At 38.4% G+C, this 27,778-nt stretch overlaps 2 protein-coding genes across 1 annotated transcript; one reads left to right on the top strand and one right to left on the bottom strand.

The window, feature by feature from the left end:
- Positions 1-27,778, top strand: part of LOC309672013 (sodium channel protein type 1 subunit alpha) — a gene marked incomplete at both ends in the record, with an annotated part of 554,434 nt that overhangs the window by 275,809 nt on the left and 250,847 nt on the right.
- CSRNP3 (cysteine and serine rich nuclear protein 3) lies at positions 1,051-26,104 on the bottom strand (the record flags this gene model as incomplete). Its single annotated transcript, XM_082484460.1, has 4 exons — positions 25,942-26,104; positions 10,530-10,789; positions 3,617-3,913; positions 1,051-2,094 (listed from the first exon to the last, which is right to left on the bottom strand). The coding sequence occupies exons 1-4, from the start codon at positions 26,087-26,089 to the stop codon at positions 1,051-1,053; spliced, it is 1,749 nt and encodes a 582-aa protein (XP_082340586.1). The 5' UTR covers positions 26,090-26,104.

Here is a 27,778-nt window from a genome sequence, read left to right as displayed (position 1 = left end):
CATATTCATAAACTGGCTTGGGAAAAACATACAGGTTTTGTTACAATGAATTTTAAGATCGTACATACACCTCAGAGTCTGGAGCTATGGCATTTCTCCAAAATAATTCACAGTTCCCGCAGTTAATACAGTACTGCAAAATGGCACTAAAGTGCATAAGTATCTGAATGTTTGTTGGGCTAAAAAGGTGCTGTGCAAGCTTAAGCTACTGCTTTGCAATTATATACAAGATAATTTTTCTTTGGGGAAGGGAAGTTCTGGAATGCCACTGATTTTAATTGTAATGGAGGATTGTCTACCTTTCACCTTTCTAGAAGATGTAAATGCCACCTTTCTGACTCTTCTGTTTGTCAAGAACAGTAAAAGAGAAAACGGTACACTCTAGAAACGCGTTTCAAGATAATTTACCAGAAATGGTATTTAAAACCAAAAAAACCCAAACAAAAAACCCCAAGGAAGAATACCTGGTACTCCAGATGAAAAGTGGACATGCTCTTTGTAACTAGCTATGGATCTTCTGCTCAAATGAACATGCTGTTCATTTTTATCAAAACATGAGTACTAAACTACCATAAATAAAACACATACAGTACAGAACAATTAAAACTTTTTTGTACAGTAGTTACTTTTACATTAAACTTACCATCTTTTCAGATATGTTGAAAATTAGGACTCTAAACATGATTATTTCAAAGTATCATTTTTAACAATCTTGCACAGGCCCGACAATCAAAAACACGAAGCTTTGACTCAGATAGCTTGGCAGGTTTCACGTACTTTGACAGGTAGGCTACTTTGAAATATGTTGGGTGTGTTTTTTACTTACGTGTTTTATTTTTATCAAAAGACAGTTTGATTATTTTTATTTAAATCTTTACAGGAACTGGTTTTGTGCAATACCACTGCCAGTGTAGCTTGAGGAAACAAAACGTGTCTGGAACATTGACTATAGTCCAAGTGTCGTCTACCTCTTTTAAAAAAGTAAGATTCTAGGAAATCCAATGTGAGTGCATTTTAATACAGGCAGTCAGTCCTAGAATAATTTTAATATTAAACAGGTACCGTTTCCACCACCGGTGATTTGATGCACTCTTCATGCAGTCTGCTCTTTTCTGGGAGGTTCAGTGAATTCTCAGCAGGGTGCTCTTGTACACAACTGTCTCCATTCAAAGCTGAAACAAAGCCATCTTGAGAAGGACCTTTCAAGTACGAGTGAAATTCCACTTGAGGGTGACTTGGCCTATGCTCAGTGTATAAACTGTTACACGTAGCACTGCTATCACCTTCAGAAGATGAGCAGCAAACAATCACTGAGGGATTCGCAGAAGGGTAATGAGGGCTGCTGAAAGCTTCCTCTGATTGCCGTGTGTAGTCAACAAACTGTTCTGAAGTCATGTTGTAAGGCACCAGAGAAAGACTACCATTCTTGACAGCATCCCTTTCTGAATAAGCCTCACCGATCTGGTTAGCAGTGCCAGCAACATGGTTCTCTATTTGGTAATACAGGTTTGAAGAGTTAGTATAGAATGAGGCGTTTTTAGAGTGGTTTTCATGCACAGCAGTTCCATCAGAGTAGCAAAGGACAGAAGGAAGAGGCACCATATCAGCATGGGAGCCCATGCTTTCTACAAAATCATCTGCTTTTTCTTCCTCCTCATCTTCCTCCTCATCTTCCTCTTCCTCTTCTTCATCATCTGATTCACTAGGGGCTAAACTCTGTGTGCTAGAATCTGTAACTCCACTACAAAAGCTACTCCCATCTTCCTCTTCCTCCTCTTCCCCTGGGCAGCCCAAGTCCTCGGCTGCCTGAGAATGCATAACCGCAGCCGGAGGTTCGGTTTCAATCTCAAAATTTTCTGCAATTGAATATTCAGCCGCATGGGGTCCTGGACTCATAGAACTAGTGTGCGCACTTATCTCACTGTGGCAGCCATTTAGTGCTGGAACTTGCTGCTCTCTATTTTTCTCCAATTCAAGTTTCATTATTGTGTGCAAAAAGTGAGTCCGTACACGGATAGGATTAAATTCAATTCTACCTGCTGTATTGCTACACCCTTCTTTAGTGCAACCGCATGGAAAAGACATACGATCCACCTTTTAAAAAAAAAGAATACAGGTTAAGAATACATAGCATAAGGCTGGTGCTATGACAGAACCTAGACAGCCTAGAGAAATACAATAGTGAAGTGGGATTCACCTTGAGAAGTACTTGTAAGAATAGTCAAAGCTAACAATAATTCCCAGGGTTAGCTCTGGAATTTAGCACTACTGACAGGAACAGGAAGGGACCCATGCATGCAAAGATGTTGCAGAGTAGGAAGAATATGTTTCTGTTCCCTAGGTGAAAGTGGAACAAAAAAATAGGTAGTTTTTCTGTTTACAGATCAGTTACAGCTTTACTTCATGTTGTGCTCAAATCCAGGCAAAAGTACTACCAGAGTCTTAAAATTTGGTAAAAGTCATGGAAAGTAGAAACCAATCGAAACAAAATGAATTATATAAAAAACTTTATAAAAGTTGCCAGTGGGGACACCTAACCCCAGAAAGTAGGAGTAAAAAACTCAAGTACATTTTAAAAGATACTCCAGTCAACTGTAGATACATTATTGTAAACTCAAACTGTGGGCAGAACTCGATATATCTAATACATCTAATTGATATATCTAATAATAGCTATCTTAAGTTTCTAAAAACGTGAGTGAGTCCACAAGCGGGATAGTGCAATTAGATAGCTTAAGGTCTATGATTTTCATCTACACCATAATATCTAAACATCAAATATGATGCAGAGAACCATATGACACAATGTAGTACATCTTCCCCACATGTGAAGAAGAAAACAGGAACAGCAAAGAGAATATATTATTTAAAATAGCAGAGAAAGTTTAGTTTGTATTCAAGAAATGATGAAAAATGCATTCAGGAAGAAATCAACTCAGTTGCATAACAGCAACTCAGGAGAATTAGTGGAAACATCTTTTAGGGAACATTTTGGGACATTTACAGCTGTACGCAAGCCACTATGTAGATGTACAATACAAAACACCTTTTCAGTCTGCAGAGGAAAAACTACCTGCTGTATTAGCAGATGTATTTTTTATTGCCTGCATGCAAATTTATCGTGCATGTTAAATAAAGGATGGTACCACAGAGTTTCATTTATTGTTTCCCACTGAGTTTGGACTATAATTCGCATTTGGACAGTATGTGAATTGTCTCTAAAATAAAAGGTAATATCCCTTCTGAAATATGCAGCTGCTGATTCTTCTGTCATCTGCATTTGCATATTTAGATAAAGGCCAAAGAGGAATAGGGGGAGCAGAATGTTCGTGTAACAACAAGAAAAAAAAAACACCCCAAACTAAACACTGTATGTGCCTAAAACAATCATAAAATAAAGATAGATGTTTAAGGAGATTGTATTGCACACGATATGTTTTTAAATCTGGGCCTTAATAAAACTGGTTTGAGAGACACAAGTGTCATGTTTAGTAATTAACTTAATTAATTTTCGGTATTCATAACTTTAACAACAAAAAAAGCACGCACGTGCATGCACACACACCCCTCCCCTTCCCCTCGATAGTTAAATAACATCAATAATACAGACATTTACCTGACATTTTATGCCTGCAAGACTGCAAGTGCAAGTTTCTGGATCACAGAACACACGGCAGTCACAGCCACAATCCTCTCTGGACAGGCGGATGGCCCGCAGCTCGTGTTTTTCTTCCACATCAATCTTCTTCACTCCAGAAGCTCGCAGCAACGCCCTTCGCTTTTTTGTCGGCAGGGGTTGTAGGAAGAAGTACTCATCTACTTCAGTGTTGTCCAGATCAATATCATCATCGGAAATATCATCCAGTGTCAGGGTATTGGCTTCTTCAGATTCCACTGTACCATTCTTTGTCATCTGTTGCACAGAACAATTAACAAAGTCCTCAGACTATACTTACACACACACACACACACATATATATGTGTCATAGATGTAAATATGTGTAATGCATTAGAACGTGGAAAGCCGTATGTAAAAATGCTGCATGACTGCCAGTAAGTTCCAGAATACAATTACAGATGAGGTGAAAAGGCAGTTCTTTCACATTTAACATATGAAGTAAATACACATTTTTAGTTTCATGTTTGTCATTTTTTTTGTACGTTTTTAATTTGTTATCTGTTATGTTCTTTATCATTTGCCATTATTTTTCAGATCTCATGCCTTTCTCATATTCTAGTCTTTTCTATATTGTTTCATAAGATAATTTTTAAGACCTTAATTGAGTCTAGTTCCTGTCTCTGGGTCTTCAATATATCTTTTGAGATGGTAATTATACTGCCAACACTGTTTCGGGTTGCAATGCATTAACAGATGTGTAAAATGGTGTATTTTATATACTACTTGCTATCCTGTTCCTCTTTAGCCTGACAAGTTATTTGATGTTTCTACAGCTGGGGTCACACAGCAGTATTTCCACTTAATCCTTTGGGCAGATGTCTATATTTGCTTCTGGAGTCGACAATTTTAAGCTTGAAAGTCACTTAATTTTGCCCCTTTCTACCTACATTACTTCATGTTTATTTGCAATGCATTTCATAGTCCGATGCGCATAGCTCTTCTGAAGTTCCTTCTAGTCCTCTTTGGTCCTGAAAATAACCCATTTAGCTTTGTGTTTTCATCCATTTTAGTACTTCATTGTCCAGTCCAGACTATTCTTAGGTAGTTAATGACTGAATAAACTTGGAAAAAACCAAAATAAGTTGTTAACCTCTTATGGAGGATCTTGAGAAAAGTTTTTAGAAGATTCATGCTCCTTTCCTAGGGATATGAATTTTTGAGCCTCTATAGATACCAGTATCCCGGCACTGTGTTATTACCTGTGTATAGTCTAGCGCTCAAACCATGCAAAAATTGTTTCAAAATTAAATGGCCATGAGCATCACGCACAAACATCCAGTGCTGCTTTCATAATAGCACATGGTTCTGTACCATCCTCTTGTAACTCATCTCCTATAGAAAGCAGTGTATATATTCAAGGAGAAGAGAAAAAAACATTACTGCACTGAAGGAAGGTTAGTATTCCCATCCCATGGTAGAGCTCACTGGTTATATCGGCCAGATAACACAACTACAGGGTTTATAAAAGTTCTTCTACAGCAAAAATTGCTTGAGAATCAAAAGAATATCAAATGTTAAAACGTTCAAGCAAGAGCAGTCATATGATTTATTTTGTCACGTAATAAATCCTTTTTCTTTTACTATTGTTCTATGAAATAATTTTGCTTAAAATGGAAAAACAAACAGAGTTCCCATGTTCAACCCACTCTGTGTAATGTTCCCAATTGATGAGGTTGCTGATATACACTAGCTGAGCACTTGGTCTCACACTTTTGTGACTTTTAGTCATGATGCAACTATGTGATAATTATACATTGGCAAAGTCGTAACTCTCATTTGCATTAACAGTGTCATCAAGGGCATCACCATGACCTCAGAAAAATGGTCCCCAGTGAATGCAATTTGAATGTTTCCTACCTATAGAAAAATGGCCATTCGAATTCTTTCTCTGTTTTCCCTTATTTACTTGAAGAAAATTTCAGCTTGGCCTGTTATCCCAAATACATTTTTAGACACCATTTTTAAATCACTGAAGTCATAACTACCATTGCCTGTTTCTTGTGCAGTTCAATGTTTAGACATTTAACAATTACCTCTGTAAAGGTAACTCCCCATTCTTCTGCTACTAAATCCTGTCATCTCCATCTATCTGGGTATGCTTCTTATGTGTAAGAAAGCAGTCCTTAATCTCACCCATTCCATTGTTTCTGCTTTTATTATATTCCAAACTGTTTTGTTTTCCCACTTATATTAAGTTTGTCCTTTCCACAGTCTTTTGGATTATAACTGTCATTTATGGCATTACTGAATTACTCAATGATGAATTCCTACTGACTGCTTACTCTTTTGTGTAATTGCCGTTTTGTGTTTATAACAGCTGTGTAAGACAATCAGAAAAAAAACCCAACCCTAATTATTCCTGATTTGTAAAGTCAGGTTAAAAGCAATACTCTTCTCTTTGAAGGAGAAGAGTCTCAGTGTCATGACGACTGGTAGTCCTTACATACAGTGTACATGTACACATGACACTGCACAAAGGAAAATTCTCCTGAGATCAGTAATCATCCCTTCTTAGCAATTCAGCACCGTATTCAGTTCATGCAGAGGTGTTCTGCCACTTCCATAACTCTGCTTTAGACGCATTATTGTTTCCTTCTCTTTTCGATGTATTCTCAATCTTCCTCTGTAACTGCAGCCTTCGGAGTTTAGTGCCTTCATTTTATTTTATGTTTCGGTTCACTTACCACGTCTGTTATCCCTATAACATTCAAATCCCTTTATGTGCAGATACTTCCAGCTCTTTCTTCATCTTAAATGCAGGCATTTTCAAAATGTTCTCTCAAACCTCCTTCACATTGTGTTCTTACTCTATTTTCTATTATTCATTTCACTTCACAGTGGCTGGAAAAAGAGGGGGTAATAGCTCCCTAATCAATTCTGCCTGGCCCTGGGGCAACAGAATTTATTTACATCAGGTGTTTCAACATATTAGTTCAGTAAGGTAGGAAAGACAACATTAGAAGTAATCCTTTTTCTGTATCATCTATGGCGAGAGACACGTAAATCCACAGAGTAATCAAATGCATCTTGAATTAGCTGTCTGAAGCTAGTGGGAGGGAAGACTCCACTGTACACGCAACTCAGCCAGAATGTTCAAATCCAGAAAGGCATCCTTGATTTTTTTTATATTTTTCATTTTGTTTGTTTGTTAGGTACAACTGAGTGCAGTGAAGTTATGCTTCTTTGTTTTCTTTTTTTTATATACATATATATATATATCTAAAATAGGAGAATGACCTACCTACGAAATCTCATTTCTCAAATCACTCCTTAAGCAGATCCCTGTTATTTAACTGCCTATCAGAATTTAAGCTTGAAACTGGGGAAGGGGAAGAATTCTAATCCCTGCTTCTGTAATTATTTTAGTATTTTATTCAATTACTATTTAATAAAAATTAATTACGCATGAGGTGAATGCTGTAACTTCTCAGCTTACCAAGGCACCTATAGAACCCTACTAAACCTGTCGTATTTCTCCTCCTCCTCCTCCAAATCTTAACTGCTTTGCTGCACAGCAGTAGAGCATTAAGGAATGGGCTCCGCTCCCGTGCTGAATGCTGTACGTATCCAGCAAGCTGGGAAGTCAAATGCCTGGGCACCAAGTGGGATTAGACAGCAGTTTGCCATTTCAAAGCACCTTAGCTCCTGACTCCTTTGCTGGATGACTTCCTTGCTGTTTCCTCAGACTTTTTTTCCTCAATTTTGTCACACAAAGAACAAATGAATTAATGAAATTAAAGATTTGAACATTTCTCAAACAAGTAATTGGGTAGCTACAAAGGGAAGAAGAACACCAAGAACTATCAAATACATTTTCCAATACAGAACTTCAGGGGAACATTAAGTTCTCTTCATTGTCATAATATTGCTCATCTGAATTCAAACTGATATGTAGATGTGTAAAATTTCTCTCATAAAGCTAAAGGTCAACATCATAACAACAGAACAAAGCAAGGGCCAATGAATATGTGAAGCCTTTGGGTGAAATTCACCCAAAATGTGAAAAATTCAGGTTAGACACTTTTGCCTGCACTAGCTGGAAATCATTCCTTATGATTTCACAAAGGAAACCAACTGTGTCCACAGACCTGGGAGCCTTAACATCACTAGGGTCATGCTAATCATGTTAACAGATCTTAATTTGAGGAGACATGAGTAAGCAATAAGGACTCTTCCAGCTAATTTACGGTGCTTACTCATAATGTTTTCTCAAATGACAACATATTAAAGCAAAGCCTACCTTGTACCTTTCATCTTGACAAGATGGCTTTTATGTCCAGACTGCCATTAGAATTTTCACTCTGCTGCTAACAAGTGTTTATGCCACTGTCAGCAGTGTTTACACCAAAGTGCTGGTGCGAAATGGCTAAAATGACTTGAAGATAATTTGAAGTCTTTATCTACTTTTAATTAAGAGAAGTTTCTTATTTGGCTCTTCACTTTTAGCAAGTAAAATAATAAACAGTACCTAATTTTCCAAAGACTCAATTCCAATATATTCCTGCATTTCTAATTTTTTGAACAAATTCTACGAGACAGAATGCTTTCTACCTATAGACTTGCATATGTTAATCCAATGCAAAAAATAAAAAAAAATCAGGGAAACTGAAATTAAAAACCACACTAAAAAGTTTACTTTCTGTTTGCACAATGGTTTTCAAACAGAAAAACCTTTTTAAGCACTTTGTCCTACTTAATTTTCTTATTTTCTTAATTTTTCTGTGATGTACAGTAATTTTGATGCCAATCCCAATTAGTATATTTTCATTAAAGATTGTAATTGCCAACATTGTCACCTTAGAACTCTACAGTGTTTCCTTTTTGTGTTCATTTAGAAACCACACGAATGACCAAGCACCTCTTCCGAAGTCTCTATATTGGGAAATCAGCACGGCCTCGTCTTAAGCAAATAAAACATGCTCAATGCTTTACAGTGACTCTTCACTCATTCAGTGAGTCCTGAATTTGCTTTTGGGAGAGAAAGTGGGTTTTATCTTACTTTTTTACCCCAAGTGTATAATCAGGCTTTTATTACTCAATGAATGCTTATGAAGAGGTTTTGCTGGAGCTTAACAGTCACAGCAAAGATTATCGTCCACTCAAACAAGTGATAGGGGAGATAGAAGAACATGTTGTATTTGGAACGGGAGCAGAAAGTAGAGTCTACTTCCAAAAAAAAACCCAGTGGGCTGGAGTGAAGTAAATAAGTTAATGAAGAAAGGAGATCCATCCCAGCCAAGAGGAGAATTATGAAAGCACAAAGAGCCAAGCTCTGCTCCATACAGATGAAGGCTAAAAGGCCTTTAGAGCCCAATCCTTAGAGCTAAACAGTTTTTCTTGATTTACTTTCTAGCTATAAAAAAGGCAAGGAAAAGTGAAATATTTGAATGCATTACTATTCTTTACTCACTCCACTGGGGATTCCTCTCTTTGAGCTAATTCCTGGAAGTCAGCCAAGGGATCTACACAGTGTCATTGGTTACACTGACAGAGCTCAATTCACACTTGAAGATCCTGTGATGTGAGATGTTTAGAGGTATAAGCTCTACCTAGTGATAAGTCAGTAATGCTCTATCTAGCCTTCGGTTTCCAACCTCTCCAAATATCTGTCTTTAATATGCCTTTGTCCTGAGTGGTTTTATGTTTGTTTGGATATATATACATATGTATGTATGTTTCATTATGACAGTTCAAATTTTATGAACTATTTAAGAATCTATTTAGCTATTGAAATAAAAAACAATTTAGGAAACAAAAAAAATAATTACAATAGTAAGGGTCATACATACTTCTTCAGGAGTTCAGACTTAGAACTCATGAACATAGTTCATTCTACAGGAAAAATGCTGAAAGGCATTTCTTAAACTTAGAAGGCGCCAGTTTGCTCTGGAAAATTGTAGTAGTATCTGGAACCAAGATATAATACCACGAAAGGGGCTATGGAGCACAGCAGTTCAGTTACAATTCTAAATACTGTTCACTTTTAATTACAGGATTCATCTGAAAAAGAGCCCAGAACACATATAACACAAGCAATTACAAAGGAAGTCTTTCATCCACTACAAAAATGTAACAAAACCAGAAGTTTTGCCACCCATATTAAAGAGACAGAAGGGACACTTCCAAGACCACAATCCCTTTCTCTGTTCTCCTCTACTCAATTACACAGTTTCTTTCCTCACCTATGCTATATTTAAAAAGACAGCTTCAAAACTGTAGCCAAGATTTGTTCTGACTAGTTAACTGATACAGCTGGTTAATTTGTCTGACGTATTCCTTCTTTAACACAGACATCCTTTGGTGGAATATTAAAGGCGCACGATCATATAAATGGGTACACTGACAAAAGAAAACATTTTTATTATTACTGTTTCTTACTTTTTGCCAAATCCGCTCAACTTGGCCAAGAAAATAAGCTGTTTCACTTTCAGTACTTAGGATGTCACCATTCCCTTGTCTAATAGGGCACTGTGCAAGGGCTCAGAAGACAACTTCTCTTCCTGGTCCTTCCAGATTTCTGCTGGACACCCTGTCCAAGGCTAACTCCCACCACCCTCTGCCTATGCTTTCCTCTCTGTTGGAAACAGGGAGTAAACAACAACCTCCCTGTAAAGCATTTTGAGGTAGACATCAATAAGAGCTACAACAGCACTTGGTAATATCAAACACAAATATGCCTTCAGGAAAATGAAAAAAAAAAAACAAAAACAAGAAAGTTGTCATGGTTTTGATTGAAAATGGAGTTGATAGAAAGGAAATGGCTTTGTTTAACATACACACATTGGGCCCAGGTAGCTCTGTCACTGCTCGTTTAAATAAAGGCAGGGATTAAAGTCATAAACAATTTTACCTTTAATTTTAGAGAATTGAGTTTTTCCTCCCTTAGATGCTCTCTTAACATCTCTCGGTGAAGCCTCTCCTGTTCCATCGCAAACTCTCCGAGCGTGTATTGGCGCACGCTGTTGTGGCGAGTAGACATTCCCAGCGTGCTTCCCCCTTGGCTGGGAACACTGGTGAAGCCTTGCCTTCTCGTGAAGTAATACACAGTAACACAGTTAAAATGGACATTTTTTGTTCTCTTCCTCTTCTCTCTCTTCAGGATTGAAGAAGCTAGAACAGATGCAGATTACAGTATGAATGATAACGTGTAGTCATATAGCAAATTTGCCACTTGTGTAGTTCTATTTACCTTAACAATACCTGACTACGTACACACTGAGGTTCCAAGGTGTGCAGTCTAAATGGGAAGATAACATTAGAAATATTTGCCATATATGCAAACCTAGAAGCCATTACAAACTGCTACAGTCATGAACACTATTGTCTACTTTAGAACAGAAATTCTTGGCCAGGACAGATGTGTTTTCCCATAGAGTTGTAGAAATGTTTTATCCTTTTACCAAGGAAGCACACAAATCCCAGCACCAGGTGGAGGTGCTCAAGGCCAGGCTGGACGTGGTCTTGGGCAACCTGGTCTAGTGGGAGGTGTCCCTGTCTATGGCAGGGGGGTTGGAACTCAATGATCTTCAAGGTCCTTTCCAACCTAAACCATTCTATGATTCTATGAAAAAGAACTTCTTTCAGTGTCAACTCAAAGAGTGATCCACTGGCTTGCTCCTCTTCAAAACCCTGCAAGCAAAACAACATTGCATATGACAGCAGGGAGGAAAACAGTGGAGCCAGTCTCTCACAGGTCTACACACACTGTTACTACTCTGTCAGCACGGCTTAGCTGTAGACATCTCCAACCACGTCCTTAAACACTGGATCACACTTGCAGAAAAGATTCCTATCTCTTATAATCTAAAATGTGAGAAATTAGTGTTAGAAAAACTATAAAGGCAGTATGTTTAGTGTTTCAGACTATCTCAGGAATTCACACCATCGTCATCACAGAATAATATAGGAATAACGCCGATTAGCAATCAGATCCACTTCCTTTTTCCTTACCTTCATCCTTCTTTCTGCTGCCATCTACGGAATACACGTGTCTATATATATGATAATTCTAATGTGTAGAATTTTGACAAAAAATTAAATCTAGTCTTTTCTAATTCTTATCTGATTCCCTTCACACTTATGCTCAGTTTTTCTTATACACATATGCAGTATCATATGAAACGGATTTGTTTAAAAACAAATGCCAAATTTCAACTGTTAAACATTGTTCTTTTTTCTACAGACATTTAATAACTCCTTCCAATGATATTGATCTATTGTCTCTCACTGGTAACAGTGGTGAGCCTTTAGAGGAAAAAAAAAAAAAAAAGAGCCAAAAAAAGATAAGAGGCACTCCTTGATTTTTAAGATGAGCAGCCCGATTTATTTGATTTATTGCAAAATGGCAATAGGATGTTGAGAATGTAGACAGTAAGTCATTGCTTTGCAGTTTACAGGCACAACTTGGCAGGTGTGAATGAGAGACCTCACTGCCAGAGTTCAGGCAATAAAATGCTGTAAAAGGTGCCTGACCACTCTTGGAAGACTTAGAACCATTCTATAAAAGCAGTAAGAGCAACATGATGTACACTGCTAATCTAAAATTGGAAGCGCTTGGCCTTCAGCCTTGGTTTTGTAACAGGTCTAGTTTATTGTCACAGCTAAAACACAGTTCATTCTCTAATATAATTATATAGTGAAAACTTAATTGCCACAAATGTAAAAAACGCAAATTTTTACATGATGTAATTCAGTCCAAAACCCAGCATTATCTACCTACTGTAGGAAAAACAAGTATATTAGAAAATACAGTAACCAAATTACAGCCAGTATGCCCTACTGACATAATCATATAACTATTTGGGGCTCAGCAAAACATTGAAATATTAGTATTTTTCCTAAATATCAAGCAGCAGCTAAAAGTATGGTTTATTATATAAATAACATGCACTTCTTCAGATATGCTGCAGGTAGGTTAGATTATAAATATCAAACAGATAAATAAGCTCAGGTCCTATATTCAGGTACAGTCTCAGAGAAGGGTATTCCAAGAAAGGTGTAGGATGTACACAGAGGAATGAAAAGACAAATTCTGTTACATTAGGCATGTTTAAACTTACATTCAAGTTTACGCAAATCTCGTATCAACAGAGCCTATAAAAAATATTTGTAGGAAGTTTTTAGTAGGGGAAGAGGGTTATTTTGTTAGAAGAATATATCACTGACAAAAACAGTGTTAAAATAGAATTAAGCTGAACGTCAAGAAAATGCTGGCATACTGTAACTGCAATACCACCAGCACTATAAATCCAGCACCATACACCTGTCTGGAAAACAGCGTAAGAGCTGACATGCATTTGTTGTAAATGTCATTAAAGTTCATGGTTTTATTTATTAACGTTATAGTTACGAGTCAGACAAATTATATGATAACCTGTATAAGTAAACAAGCATGTAAACATTCAGAGCCCCCAGATTACACGTGATTATTTTTTTTCTGAAACACATCCTATCTTTTGGGTTTGCTTCTGTCTCACCCAAGAGCTCATTATGGGGAAGAGCTAAGGCTCTGTGAGTAACTACATAGTCATCTCTTCTATGTTGCTGCTAGCAAGCAGTCAGAATATATTCATATTTGTAATAATGTTGTTTACAAGAACAGATCAGGCAGGAAATGCAAAAGATTACAGGATTTTATATGATTACCCAAAAGCTGAGGTTAGAGATCTCAGTGAGGGGACCGGAGAATTGCAACCACCTCAGTAACCGAGGCCACAAAAGGAAGCACAGTCAGCACTGCAAAGGCACCATGTTCTTACTCTGCTATACTTCCTAAAATCTCTGAGCAGACTGCTGCCTTAATGTGACCTCAAAAAGAAATTATTATTAGATATTGAATGGAACTGTTGAACATTTTCCAACATCAGGGACAGAGTGCTTTATAACTCATTCAGTCCTTTTGCTTCAAGCCAACCAGAACTGATTCTCAGACCATCTTATCAAGAGTTGGGGGCATATGTTATTTTGCATGCACTGTACCTTAAATAGGTTCAAATCGGTTGTAATTACTGCTAAGGACACTGATGAACTCAAGACTGAGCAGAAGGACATACAAAATACACATTTTCTGATATATCAGAAAGCAAACATATGCCCAGACAAAATTTACTGATGCTAATCAACTAGTAAGCTCCTTTCGGCAAGAGGGACACAGATTGCGCAAGGCTTGCCTGCCTCTTTGGAGTCAGTTCCAAAAGTATTGCAGGGAAGCAAAAGCTCATAACCTAAAAATCTATCCCTAGAGAATGTAAACACCACACTTCTCCAGAAGAGCTCCAGTAATGGCTTCCTTGCTTGGCCAGTCTCAAAAAAGACTTGACGTGCCATCTGCCTGGGTAACAAGTGGTATCAGTGGATGCCACTATCATCTGTTCTGCGCAAAAAGGGCAATATTGACTGCAGGCAGAGTCTCTATGCAGAGCTGTGATTTTTTAGCAGCTGCTGGACACACATGGTCAACAGAACTAGAACTAGAAGGTGGTTTTTGAAAATGAACACCACCATTTTGGGTCTAGCAGTCCCTGGCATGTGAGGATGCCAGAGGGAATAGGAATATTCACCATCACCTAAAACTGTCCTACACGATCTTTAACACATTTATATACTACAAGTCTGATACATTCCATGGAAGGAAAAAAATACTCTTTTCTCATGTATTTAAACAATTAATACAATTTCTAGTTGTGTTTCAAGATTTTATGGAATTAAATATTTCTGACAGATACCTAAGTACTGTAATGCATAAAATGTATCAATTATCAGAGGGAAGGATGATACTATTAAGAACATAATTACTGCTACAGAACTATTTCTCAGAAAAGGTCACTATATCTGAGCAAGGTCTTCAGACATAGATATCTTCAAACAGGACTGTCAGAATTCCTCATCTGAAATAGTATCAACTGCTGAAATTTTGATTTTTAGCATTTGATATTTGAGTGGCTCAGTTTCCAGGTTTAGCAGAGCGGAGCCCCAGTTAGTAACCTCCTCACGGAGTCAAGTCAGGTCCTGCAGGCTCACTAGCTCCTTGCTGGGCAAAAGCAGCTGCTGCAGCTGCAGGGCTGCATCTGGACGCAGCACAGCCTCAGCCGTGCAGCGCTCGACCCGAGCTAACAGCCACAGCACAGGCCGGCTGCACACAGACCATTTATGGGAAAACTGGCAGTTGTCTGTAAACAACGGTGAGGCCAATAGGATGAAAGGAAACTTTTAATAGCAAACAATTGTTTAACGCAAGCACTGGCAACGCATCCTGGAAACACAACCTGCTCTTCGTGCTTGCCCTTTTGCTGTCTTTGTTCATCACGTGCCTGCACACATACGCAGTAGGATGCGTTTATTCATCTTTTTCTCAGTTATTAACCTCTCTCCCTCATTACAACCCTCTTTATCCACAACAGTTATAATTTATTTCATGACTACATATGTATTTCTGCCATTTCTCTTTATGCACAATCCCTGGCTTATGCACTTCTCCGGCTATTGAACATACAAAGAATCTCTTACGTTTCCAAAATTTAAGAACACCTGTATGGCAAGCCAGAGACCTGCAGAATGGTGCAATGCCTAAATGGTAGATATCAAGGTTTTTTATTATAGCCCTTCAGTTTTCAATAATTCAGTAAGGTCCTTTTTCAGTCATTGACTGTAGTACAGAATAGAGATAACTGTTCAGCAGTCATTCAAGAAATTGAGATTTCAGTGATTTATTTGTAAGGCTGCACACCGACATGAAACAAGAAGTTCCAGACAACAAATTCTCCACATTACCACTCCACATTACTGCTCCCCCCACCACCCTTCCAAATTACACAGTTTAAGGCTTGACTCGGTAAGCCTGTTTTACCCAACCTGTGGTTTACTAGACACAGGGAGAACAACCGTCAAAAGATTAAAAATAGAATAAACATACAAACATCACTATGGTTGTTCCCATAGGTGATTTATTATACAACACATAGTTGAGGACCATCGCCTACCTTGGGACACTAAGTCATCACTTAAAATTTCTATTAAAATAATTTTTATTAAAATGATCGCAATTTAAAATGGTAACATTTTATCTATCAAAACAAAAAGTACAATTTTTTTCGCCCAGTGGCTAACAGTAACACCATACAAGATGGTTTACCAGAAAGACTGTTTCTCAGATTTTTTTTTTTAAGCTTATAGGTACTTGATCAAGTGCATTAAATGGATTTTTCCAGACACAGTGCGTCCCATATGTCTGTATGAAACAGGAGGGCCTACTAATTCATTTTTCAAAGCTACCCTAAAAATAAAACTTTAAGGTCAAAACTGAAGACAGTATCAATGTAAAAAAAATACAGCTATCATGAAAACAACAATAGCCTTAAAAAATAAATCTGTTCTGTAAAATAGCTTCCATGGCTGTTCTTTCTTGCTTAGGCTGTCGTGTCGCATAAATCTCTGTCACAATGACGATTAATGGGAGAAGGGCAAATATTACGAATAGTGGTTTGACAATAAAACTTCCCTGTCAGATTAATCCTGGCTAAAGTAAGTTGTACAAAGCATTGATCTGTGCTGGAATTCTGTCATCAAAGGAACATAGCAAGTGAGGAAATACTTTCTGTGTATGGAAAAAGACTCCTCAATGAAGAAGGTAAGAAAAACGAGAGCCATTCAAGCCATGTAGGTTAGAGAATAAAGAAGGGCCTTTGTTCATCAACAGTTAATAAAAGAGAATGAAGCAATTTATACAGCAGAAAAGCTTAAACATATGTCTAGAGGAATGTGTGAATAGAGGAGGGTGAAGAAAGACGTAGCAATATACAGATTTGTAACAAATCAGTGTCAATATTTTTGTAATATATTTTCATATAACTAGAACACTACGGTTAGAGAGTGTCTCTGGAAGAAAATACCAAGTCCTGCTGCTAAGTTAGTTGCAAATAATGGTTGCCATCACCTTATTCCTACCAACAGGATCATAATGATAAAATTTTTTGCACATACCTTGTGTATTGCAAATAAAATTTAGTTTTCATTTTTTGTATTACTGGGAGATCGAAGAATTTTATTACTAGCTCATTTTCCACAGGTTATTCGAAGCTATGTATCAGCAGCTCTCTAACTTCTGAAACCCTGTGTCCTTCTTTCCTCTCCCTACACCATACCAAGGTATTGTCAAAGCACGGAGTGGAAAGCTAGAAGCAGAGGAGTTTCCTACTGACTTCTGCACGTGTGGGTGAGATGTTTATCTGCTAGTCCTTCCCACCCACAGGGACCAACAGAGCTAGGAAGTCCCCAGCCCAGACAGGCATAGGGGGAAGATGCTGGCGGGTGCCACCTGCACCCAACATCCCCAGCCACTGCCTCCTTCCAGAGCTGGTATAAAGTTCTGAAGCTGTTTTTGGTGCCCCTTCCTTCTCCAGCTGCATTTTCTGCTCTCTCCCCTGAGAATAACCATTATTTGCCTATTTGTGAATTTGTGCAAAATGAAAGACACAAACCCCCAACTCTTTCTGCATTTGAAAAATTCAGGTTTTACCATATTCATTTGTAATATATTTCTTATGTCTTGCTGACAGATGTTGTCATGAGCCCATCCAACTCCCCAGAAAAGTAATTTTCTAAAAGGGAAAAAATCAATATTTGCACTAGCAGTCCAGTGTATCCTTACGAGAACCATCTAGGTCTCATTTGTATATTAATAAATTATAACTGATTAAATAGGCAAGCAACAATAATAATGTACTGGCAGACTGAAACAACGTTTTTATTGCTGTCACATATATATAATGTACTATTCGGCTGCACTTTTCATTCACCTTTGAACAGCTTCAATTTGCTCTCTGGGCAGTGGAGCTACCACCGTGTGAAACCTGTGAAAGACAGAGCACTTCCTTCTGCATGTTTAGCGGCCAAAACGGAATCCAACCCCCCCCCCCCCCAGGAAGAGATCCCACTGTGGCTGTATTCGTCTATAAAATGCAAAGTCTGCTTCCTAATTTTATAAAATTCTGACAGAAATGACATATTAAGCCCATCATGTTTTTCAAACATTTTTTACTAACAAAACTGGTAGTTCTCTGATTACGGAACATAAATAATCTCAGTTCTGGCTGAACTCCAAGACATAAGCACTTTCTTCTGCTGTCTCAGCTATTCTCCTGATGTCAAAGACACATTACAATAAATTTGAAGCATATGGCTACCCGGCAGATTACTAGCACTCTTGCATCAATGAGGGCAAAGCAATTCATTGTCACCAGCGCAGAAATATCTTAGGCACATGAAAATTTCAAAAGGCTGGAAAAAACGTGTATGAAGCAGCCTTTTGGATTAAAGCTCTATTTTAGACCAGAGGAAACGCTGCTTTTCTTATACTCTACTACCCATTTGTCTACTTTTTACGTACTCTTAGTGCCACATAAACCACTATGGCAAGAAGGATTAAGACCATTCTCCACCAGCTTCGTGACTTTCCCACGCAGTGTTTCAACAAGTTTAACACCACAGAACAGCAAAGCCTAATCCAGGTCAGAACATCACTGATAAAAGCCAGCTCGCTTCACAATCTTCATAGGAAACAAAAACTTGGGTAAAGGTCATATTCCAGACGTTGCTTCTACCTCTGTCTCCTACCTCTCCTTCTATCCCACTGCTTCCCAAAAGATATTTTTCTAATAGTCTCCATACGCTACATTTAAAAATTTTGAACTCTTAATGATGAAACATTTTTCCTACGTGCTGGAAGTCCACATTAAGAGGAAATGCTGTGACATACAACACACCCTCCCAAACAAACGTGGGCTTGAGGGCAGGGAGGTATTTTCTGAAATAAATTCAAACCTGGAAGTCTTGAAGGGAATTACATATTCAGAAAGGCGTAAATTGAGTAGTGGAAATCAGACAGGACAGGGACAATGCTGTAGAACAGCAACACGTACCCTAACAGCATTTCACTGTTCCATCCTTCGGGTACCTCCCTCTCGAGTAAAGCCAGAGCCAAATTCACCTCACAGGAAGGGCTCAATGGGAACGCTTGCCTAATGCTACATTTATGTCACATTTGAAAAGGGTTTTCAAAAATACTAGCTCACAGATGAGTCTGACATGAATAGGAGAAGTTTTTCATTCATACTTTAGTTAAACATTTTACCTCACTGTCAGAGTTTTGTCTAAAATCTCACAGAAATGTGAAATTCTTGGGATTTTTACTTCTAAATTTTACTTCTAAAATCTCAGGGAAAGCTTTAAGTTTACTTCCTCAGCACCCTCTATCTCCAGAACACTTTTCTGTGACATTCATCATACTAGTCCAGTTTCTCTATTCCGCAAATATAATCAGCCTGTGGGGAGAACAGGAGACGCCTAACTGCTCTCTGCCTCACCAGATATTCTACACACCAGCTGCTGTTCCGTAGATGATTATTTCTGACCTTGGCCCCAGTTTGGAACTGTGTGAGGAGAAAAGCCGCTACTGCAGATCCTTGCAGGAACACCCATGTGAACAACTGAATTTGCTGGACTCTCCTAAGACACTACAGGCAATTCTTTGTCCCTTCTTATGGGTGACTTCTGTGAATAGCCATTTGATAGAAACACAAATCCCCATTTAGCTGTCCGTGACTTTGCACTTGCAAACATATTTTGCATATCTCTCATGAATATCTTCAATTTAAAAAAATTGATTATATGTTATCTAAGCCAACAAAAACACCGTGTAAGGCAAAAAAATACAAAATGCACTAATTTATAGGAGAAAACGTCAAAAATATAGAAATAATTGCACAAATCCTTCTAAAAACCTGTGGGAGCCTGCCTCCTAGTCCCTCTCTACATTTTTTTTAAAACTCCCTGTACAAAAGTCGTTATTCCAGATGAAAGACAGCAGGCAAGATCCTGTCATGGCATACGCTGCCCTGTCATTCTGTATGAGTGTTTAAGCAAAGACATTGCAATACTTTTAACTGATTTTCTTTGCATTTCTTGATTTTAATGCCCAGATGAGCTGACTTATTTAAAAAATCAAAAACGAGAATTTCTCAACCTGTGTGCATTTCACAATGTGGGCTAACAAATAATGACCAAAATGTATTCCTCATTAACAAGGAAATTCCAAGCCAGGTTGCAGGCAATATAAATAATTGTAAGACGCCATGAAAAAAGAACGCCTGCATTTAGCTACACCTTCTAAGTGTTTTCCCACAATAAGCCAGCATCAACACTTTAACTCATTTAGATTTCTAGAATTAACCAGCAATTAAACATCCAGCTTAAGCTCAAAGCTCAGGTAATGCCTTGTGCTGACCCCACATGAAATAAAACTTTATCCTTCACAGAAAGATAATTTAAGAGAAGCTAGACCTTCCTAAGGATTTCAAAAGATTTGATACCTTCCAAGTTCTGCACGGCCACATAGATGAGGCAATCTCAATATGTTAGCGACTCTAGAATATTCAAAACCAGTACTTTTAAGGGCCTACAGAATGGAGTGCAATGGGGATGTATTTTCAAATTCCTTGTTATCTTTAATGGTAAAATCGAAAGATGGCGAGAGCATTTAGAGACCAAAGGGTTTTCTCAGAACCCTTCCTGACCAGCCACATTCACAATGACCCTAAGTACTCTTAAAGACAGTACCTTAATTAGCAGAATGACAGGACCTATGATTATGGCTGGCTGCAGGACCACCTCGCTAATGACAGTGATAATGTTAATGGCAAGATACAGATAACTGATGGAGGATATCAACTAGACAGTGTGATGGTTCTACCTCCTGGTGATCACCTTGTCAGATGAGCTGGTGCTGGAGATTTCACCTGCCTCTGCAGGTGAAGAAGAGAAGCCTCTGCAATAAAGGCATTACTCTGAAAGTTTCAGCTACACTGCACTGAAGTTGCAAAGGCAGAGGAAAGCAGCAGCTCCTTAAAGTATGTTTTTTTAAGAGATGCATCTCTGATTAAAGTGGTACGGGGAGATTTTACCAGCATCAAAGTGCAAAACACAGGACTTGATGAGGTCTTCCCAGGTCTTCCAATTGCAAGCAATTCCGCAACTTAAATTTGGATATTTTTCTTTATCAGAAAAAATAGATCAAGCATTTAGGGGCACGTATCTCCACAAGGCAGGAAGAATCCCACACACCTGAGCTGAAGCATGGAACACAGAGTCTCTCAGCACACACAAGCGCAGGAACTGTCAGAGCATTGTACTGCCATCCTGAACAGCAATTCCAAGGACAATGTGCTGTGGAGCTGATGAAACACAGCAGCGGGGTGCCCTAGCTCAACAGGGCAATTTAAAGGAGCTGAAATGGCTTTCAGTGTGCTCCCGCCCTGTATTCCATGCACCTCTAAGGAAAAAGGGAAAAAATATTCTTAGTCCTGACTAATAGTGTATACACATGCTTAGACTGCTACTTGAAGATGAACGCCCCTCTTTCTGATATGGAGGAGGGGCTGTGAAATGGGACAGGTACATGGACTGGTTAGTGATATGCGTGGGCATCCATTAAGGTAAATCTGCAGTGGGACTAATGGCCTGCTGAACCAAACTGAAATGACCTCAGTAGACTGCACATGGGTCAGGGCAATCCCAAGCACAAATACAGGCTGGGCAGAGAATGGATTGAGAGCAGCCCTGAGGAGAAGTACCTGGGGCCGGTGGTTGACGAAAAGCTCAACATGAGCCGCCAATGTGTGTCTGCAGCCCAGAAAGCCAACCACATGCTGGGCTGCATCAAAAGAAACGTGGCCAGCAGGTCAAGGGAGGTGATTCTGCCCCTCTACTCCACTCTCATGAGACCCCACCTGGAGAACCTGTGTCCAGCTCCGGAGCCCCCAACATAAGAAGGACATGGACCTGTTGGCGCAAGTACAGATGAGGGCCATGAAGATGATCAGAGTACTGGAGTACCTCTCCTACAAGGACAGGCTGAGAGAGTTGGATTTGTTCAGCCTGGACAAGAGAAGGCTCTAGGGAGACCTTATAGCAGATTTCCAGTATCTGAAGGGCACCTACAAGAAAGCTGGAGAGGCACTTTTTACAAGGGTGTGTAGTGATAGGATAAGGAGTAATGGCTTCAAACTGGAAGAAAGTATATTTACATTAGGTATCAGGAAGAAATGTTTCATTATGAGGGCGTGAGGCACTGGAACAGGTTGCCCAAGAAAGTTGTAGATGACCCATCCCTGGAAACGTTCAAGGCCAAGCTGGGTGGGGCTTTGAGCAACCTGGTCTGGTGGGATGTGTCCCTGTCCATGGCAGTGGGGTTGGACTAGATGATCTTCAAGGTCCCTTCCAACTCTAACCATTCTATGATGACTGAGAAAAGTAACTAAAAAAGATGGTATATCTGCCAGTGGTAATGAAGGCACTCCATCACCATTTGAGAAGAGATTTAGAAATGTGCAGATGTGTATATACACACATACCTGACCAAGAAAATACTACATTTATTTATCTTTTGGTTATGAACCTGGTAACAGTTGTCTATGCTTTATGGACTGTAATTTCATTTCCTGACTCGGAAAAAGATGCTTTGGGATCTAGCATCTAAAGGCTAGGGATTTTTTTGTTGTTGCTGTCTTGATTTATTTAAATGGATATATTGTTAAAGAAACTCTGTACTTATCCCTGTGTAGTAGTCACAATGGATAGCACTTAGGGATGTCTCAGTCATGTTTTTTCTGCCATCACACTACAGGGTCAATTGTTGAGATCAAAGCTATCTTCTGGTGGTTGTGCTCCACCTGAATGATCCACAGCAGCTGTGTGCCTCATTTAGCTGGCAGGTTAAACTGACCTTAAGGGTAATGGAGCAGGATATCTGAAAGGTTCTTGTTTATCTGACCCAATACATATTGTTTCAAGGGTTGTGTAAATACTGAGATGCATCAGCTATTCTAGATAGATTTATACGCAAACCGCCTGCTTGCTGAAGCAGTGAAAGAGTTGTAGCTGCATGTGATTAAAAAATTATCTCTTTGTCAGGTCAATTAGAAAGGAAAATAAGACTTAGAGGACCAAGTAAGGCTTTTTTTAAAAGCTCAGTTAAAGAATTAACATATAGATCTTGGTCTTGACTGCAAGTCACCCACAACCTGCACATTTCCAGTCAGTAAAAGGAAGTTTATACTGAACTTCAGATTTACTTATATGGAAATGGACCATAAGGAATACAGTACACAGGATCTGACAGTGTCTCACTAAGTAGACAAGAAAACGGTACAAAGTGTCAGGAAAGCTTAGAAAGATAACCTCCATCAAGGAGCTACTCAGGCTTGTAACAGAGGTAAGGAATCTGGCCAGCCTTTCTTCCGCACTGGCTCTTTTCAGTCTGTTTACTGAATAAGTCTCACAGAAGTCTTCCTTGCCATGTGCCCTTAAAAGTACAGATTCAAATATTCAATTTAGGAAAGCTTTTATATTTTGGGAGAAGACTGTGTTTAAAGAATGAACAAAACACCTTTCGGTGTACACTGTTAACAGTTTTGTCATTGTACAACACATCTGCATGTAGTGTTCAAGTAAGCATCACTTAGCAGCTCTGTAAGACACCTGTATTCATGAGATATGAACATTGACAATTTACACATATTCTGCTTTGACAATACAAGGCCAAGTACCTCAGTAGGATCAGTTAATTGTTTATTACTTCCTAGAACTCAAACTAAGCTTTTTCAAATAATATTGTTTAAAAAATGTAAAAGTTTAAAAAAAAAACCCAAAACTAAGTAGAAACAAAAGTGCTCCTGCCCTGAAGAGCATCCAACATCACACACACAACTGATGTCAACCAACTAATGCAAACCAAAATCAAAACAAATCCTGTGTGCATAAAAATTTCACCAATTGTCCAATTAAAACATACTTTCCAGAATCAAGGCACATGAAGACTCAAGAAAACGTGAGAAGAATAAAACAAAATAAAAATCCAATCTCAACAAACCCACTGTTTTTTCTAGAGGTAGTCAGTTATCAAGTTAAAGATATCTTTCAGCATTTGTCAAGTATCTTTACTCCTTTATGTTTATTTTAAATATAAACATGATTAATTTTTATTGCAAACACAAATTAATTTTTACAATCATACACATCATCACTAAGACTTGCCTTTTTAGTGCAGAATTGATCTTATATATAGCAGATATGCCTAAGGCTAGCTAAGTGATTTTTCTAACACTGGTAGTTGTTGATTGTGCAAACATATAAGTAACTGATATACTTTAATATTAAGAAAGAAGAAGAAGGTGCAAAATCTCACTTGCAGCATTTTAACAATAAATTAACAAAATCTGACTTCCCAATCAGATGCAACATGGAGTGTCCTTGGTAAAGTTACAAAACAATGAGGCACACTGCAAGAGAGTCTACATGCAAGATGCAAGTAACTAGGTAGAGATAAAACCACCTTTCCATTCTGTACTTCATCTGAGCATCAACCTCCTCTATTTTCTTAAAAAAAAAAAATCACCTTTATCAAGTTCCTGGAAGTACACTATATTACAGTAAGAGCAAAGCAGAATATTAGACACTGAAAGATGTCATGTTCCAGTGGCAAAGAAACTAGCCTTCAAAACTCTTGTCCTTGAGGACATTGAGATTTGCCTATTCAAATGCAGCACCAAGGCCATCTGTTCAGTTATTTTCTTTCCAAACTGGCATTATATAATACTGAAATTACATCTATATTAAAGACAATACTTTTTAAAAAGTACTATCAATGCACATGCAAACAATTGACTCTATTTCCATATCACCAACTGATATATATGTATTTTAAAAAAAGTAATATGTACAATTTCTATATGCGTGAGTGCACACACATATAAACATTTACTACTCTAGCCACAAATATCTCAATACAGATCATTAATCACAACCCTGAAATACTATAGTTTCCCTTACAGATTTTATTCAAAAACTAAATTATTTATTGTGTCAACTACAATCAAAGCTCATTGTTACACACATGTATTGTAACTTCCAAGTTTCTCCCCTAGACTCCTTCTTTGTATTATCTGTGTATTCACAATAAAATTGCTGTCTCCTATGTGGATGGCAATGACTGTTTGATGTAAAAGGACTGCTTTCAGTCTATGATGAATAATCAGCTAAGTCCTTAAACATATGCAAAAGTTAAAAGATTAGCCTGCAGATAATATTGTCACCAAGCTATTTCTTAATACTACAAAAGAGATTTACTGGGTCACTTACTCCTTTGTAGCATTTCAATAAAACAGGTCCTCTGCTAGTACTGCATCTTAAATATAATATACAACATCAAGATTGCTCCATGTAAACATATTTGAAAAGTTGTGCCTGTGTAACCCTTTGCACAGGAGTGCTCCATACCAGAGCCAAGAGGATTCAGACCCTCACATCCAAACGCCCACTCAAACTGCACAGCAGCATTTGGTAGGCAAATCATTTATAAGAACATTCATATCACATGCTACAAACATGATTTCTAGGCACAATCTAAACCACAGAGTTATAAGGATCACATAGTGTGTGGGCAGCGAGGAGGAGCCTCACCTATTCTTTGGCCCACAGTCTTAAGAAAACAGCCTTATAACCACTGACTCCAGTGGGGAGATCTATATGCAGAGTTGAAACAGGCAAAGCCCTGCTTTTCAAAATCTGCAGTTCACTATTAAAACAGCATAACCACCTAAACCAAGTATCATAAACTACAAATATAAACCATAAATTCATTCTTCCTAGCTATATATGCTGCATATATAGCTTTGCTAAATTAAAACCAAACTCTTATCTTTACACAAAACCATTGCTGAGTATAGAGATACTCTCCCCTATGTGAAGAGTAGAATGTATTGTAATAATGTGTCCCATACACAATGTTCCTCAATTCCAAATAGAAGAAAGCTTATTACTTTATTAGAAGAAGAACTCTCACCGATACAATACTGCAGATAGCTGTCAGCTGCACTACACTTATCTAAGGAAAATAAACAAACTTACCTAAAGCGCCTTCCCTACAGTACCTGTTTGAAATACCTTAAGCACAACTCCCAACACTAACTACAAACAGCTACATAATTCAAATAGTAAACAGGTAAGGACTTCCAAGTGATTTCAAATGTTTACAATGACAAATAATTTTACATAGTTTGCTAAGTCATTATGAGCAAGTCACAAACTGAACACCATAGAAAGTCCATTTTATCATCTATTCAATTTAAAATCATTGTGTTTATCTAACCATAAAAATTAATTTATTTTGAGGAACAGGAAGAATTCTTTAGATACACCACTTCAGTACTTACGGGTAAAATGATTAGAAGTGGATGGATTGACACTATCACCACTGTCAGCGCTTTCACTGCTAGAAATGTCATCATCTGATTCCCGCACAGAGGAACAAGGTGAGGAGCCATCAACTTCTTCAAACTTCCTCTTTAAAATTCCACTCATCGCTGCAATGCTGTCACATGCACCTGTAACAGGAACAGAGGCAATGAGGCACTGAAACATCCAACTGCAGAATATGCAGTCATAATCTCCCAAGTAATTTTTACTTAGAAATATCAATAAGCTGCCACTTCCAGTCTTGAGTAACGATTTAGTATGAAATTAAATACAATTAATTAGGAGACAGTGAAGCCATAGGAAAGAAAAAAACACATCAGAAGTCATACTCTAACTTGACATGAATGGAGATGGTTATATTGCTATAATAATGTGTAACAGATGCTTTCGGGAAGTATTTTTCCCATTTTGATGTCGATAGCATCCCCTATTTCTTGATAATGTTTTGAAATTTCAAACAAGGAAAAAATGGGAGTTTCTTTTCAAACACCCTCACTTGGTCCCTCCCTTGGCTGGCACAGGAGGAAGAAATGTTCACAATCAGGGATGAAATCAAGTAAGAAGAAATCATTCTGAACACTACAGTTCCCATTACCAAACATATGTGATCTACTTAGTGTCAACGTCACCCCTGTAAGAAATCCATCTGATAATTCCAATATTATGAACAGATAAAAGACAATGAAGTCACAAAGACTGTATAACAACTTAGTGCTCAATAAATTCCTGGAATTCAGAAATTCTTCACTCCAGTCAGAGACACCAATTGCCTGCAAAACGCTCTCCTTCCCACGTTAAGAAATGAGATGCCTAATACACTCCTGAGGTTGAGTAGAAGATTATAAAGCAAAGTATTCAAGCAGAAATTTACCAGCAGAGGTAGAAATATAACATGAATTGCACGTAATTAAGGAGAAAGTGTACCCATAACTAACTGAGGAGAGATCAAGGACAGCTGGAGCTTGCTCAGAGGACACGCAGCTCCCACCACGCCGTCCGCAGCACTGCACAGGCAAGCAGTGCTGATAACTTATCTAGGCAAGAAGTTTGTCTAGCATTGATGACATGCTAGACTCGCTGAGTAGGACACACAACCTAGCACTACCAACTTAACACAGGGTTCTGTCAAACCCCACTGAAAGCAAGAAAAAAATAAAATTGCATTCCTCACTGAAAAAGAACTTTTTACATCCCTGCAGCTACCTTTAGGACCCATTAATTGCGAGCCAGCTGCATTCTGCTCCACCCAGGAAGTTGGACTAGATAACCTCCAGAGCCCCCTCCCAATCAACATTTCTGTTTGTATGTTTAAAAAAAAAAAAAAGTATCAGTCAGGAAGCTAACATATGCTGGCCTAAATGACTACTAGTAAGTGAGACAAGGTTAAGGCAGAGACACCAGTACTGGCCATACTGCTTAACAATTATCACATTTCAGAGTTTTGGCCTGCGCCACCTCACACTTTCCTGGATAATGCAGGATGAAGCAGGTGCCAGAACCATTCCCAGCAGGCAGGCTGGATGAGGGCACCTGGATTTTGGCAGAGGGCTGACAACTTAGCCACTGTGGACATGAACAGTACCCTGCCACTTGGCAGCAGAAGCCAGAGAACACTGTCCTTAGCCTGCACCTTTTTTATCTTTTTAATTAATATAGAGGTAGTCTCAGTGATGCAGCTGCTATGTTCTGACCCTGTAAGCACAGCACTTCAGTAGATACGCTGGTATCTTTGCTCACACTTGGTTTAGTACCAAGTATTTTCCATGTCTCCTATACATCCTATAGCTCTCTTCA

The sequence above is a fragment of the Vanellus vanellus genome, assembly GCF_965231255.1.
Source record: "Vanellus vanellus genome assembly, chromosome: 5".
Lineage (NCBI taxonomy): Eukaryota > Metazoa > Chordata > Aves > Charadriiformes > Charadriidae > Vanellus > Vanellus vanellus.
The sequence above is the reverse complement of the archived record's forward strand: the minus strand, read 5'-3'. Positions and strand labels throughout refer to the sequence as shown.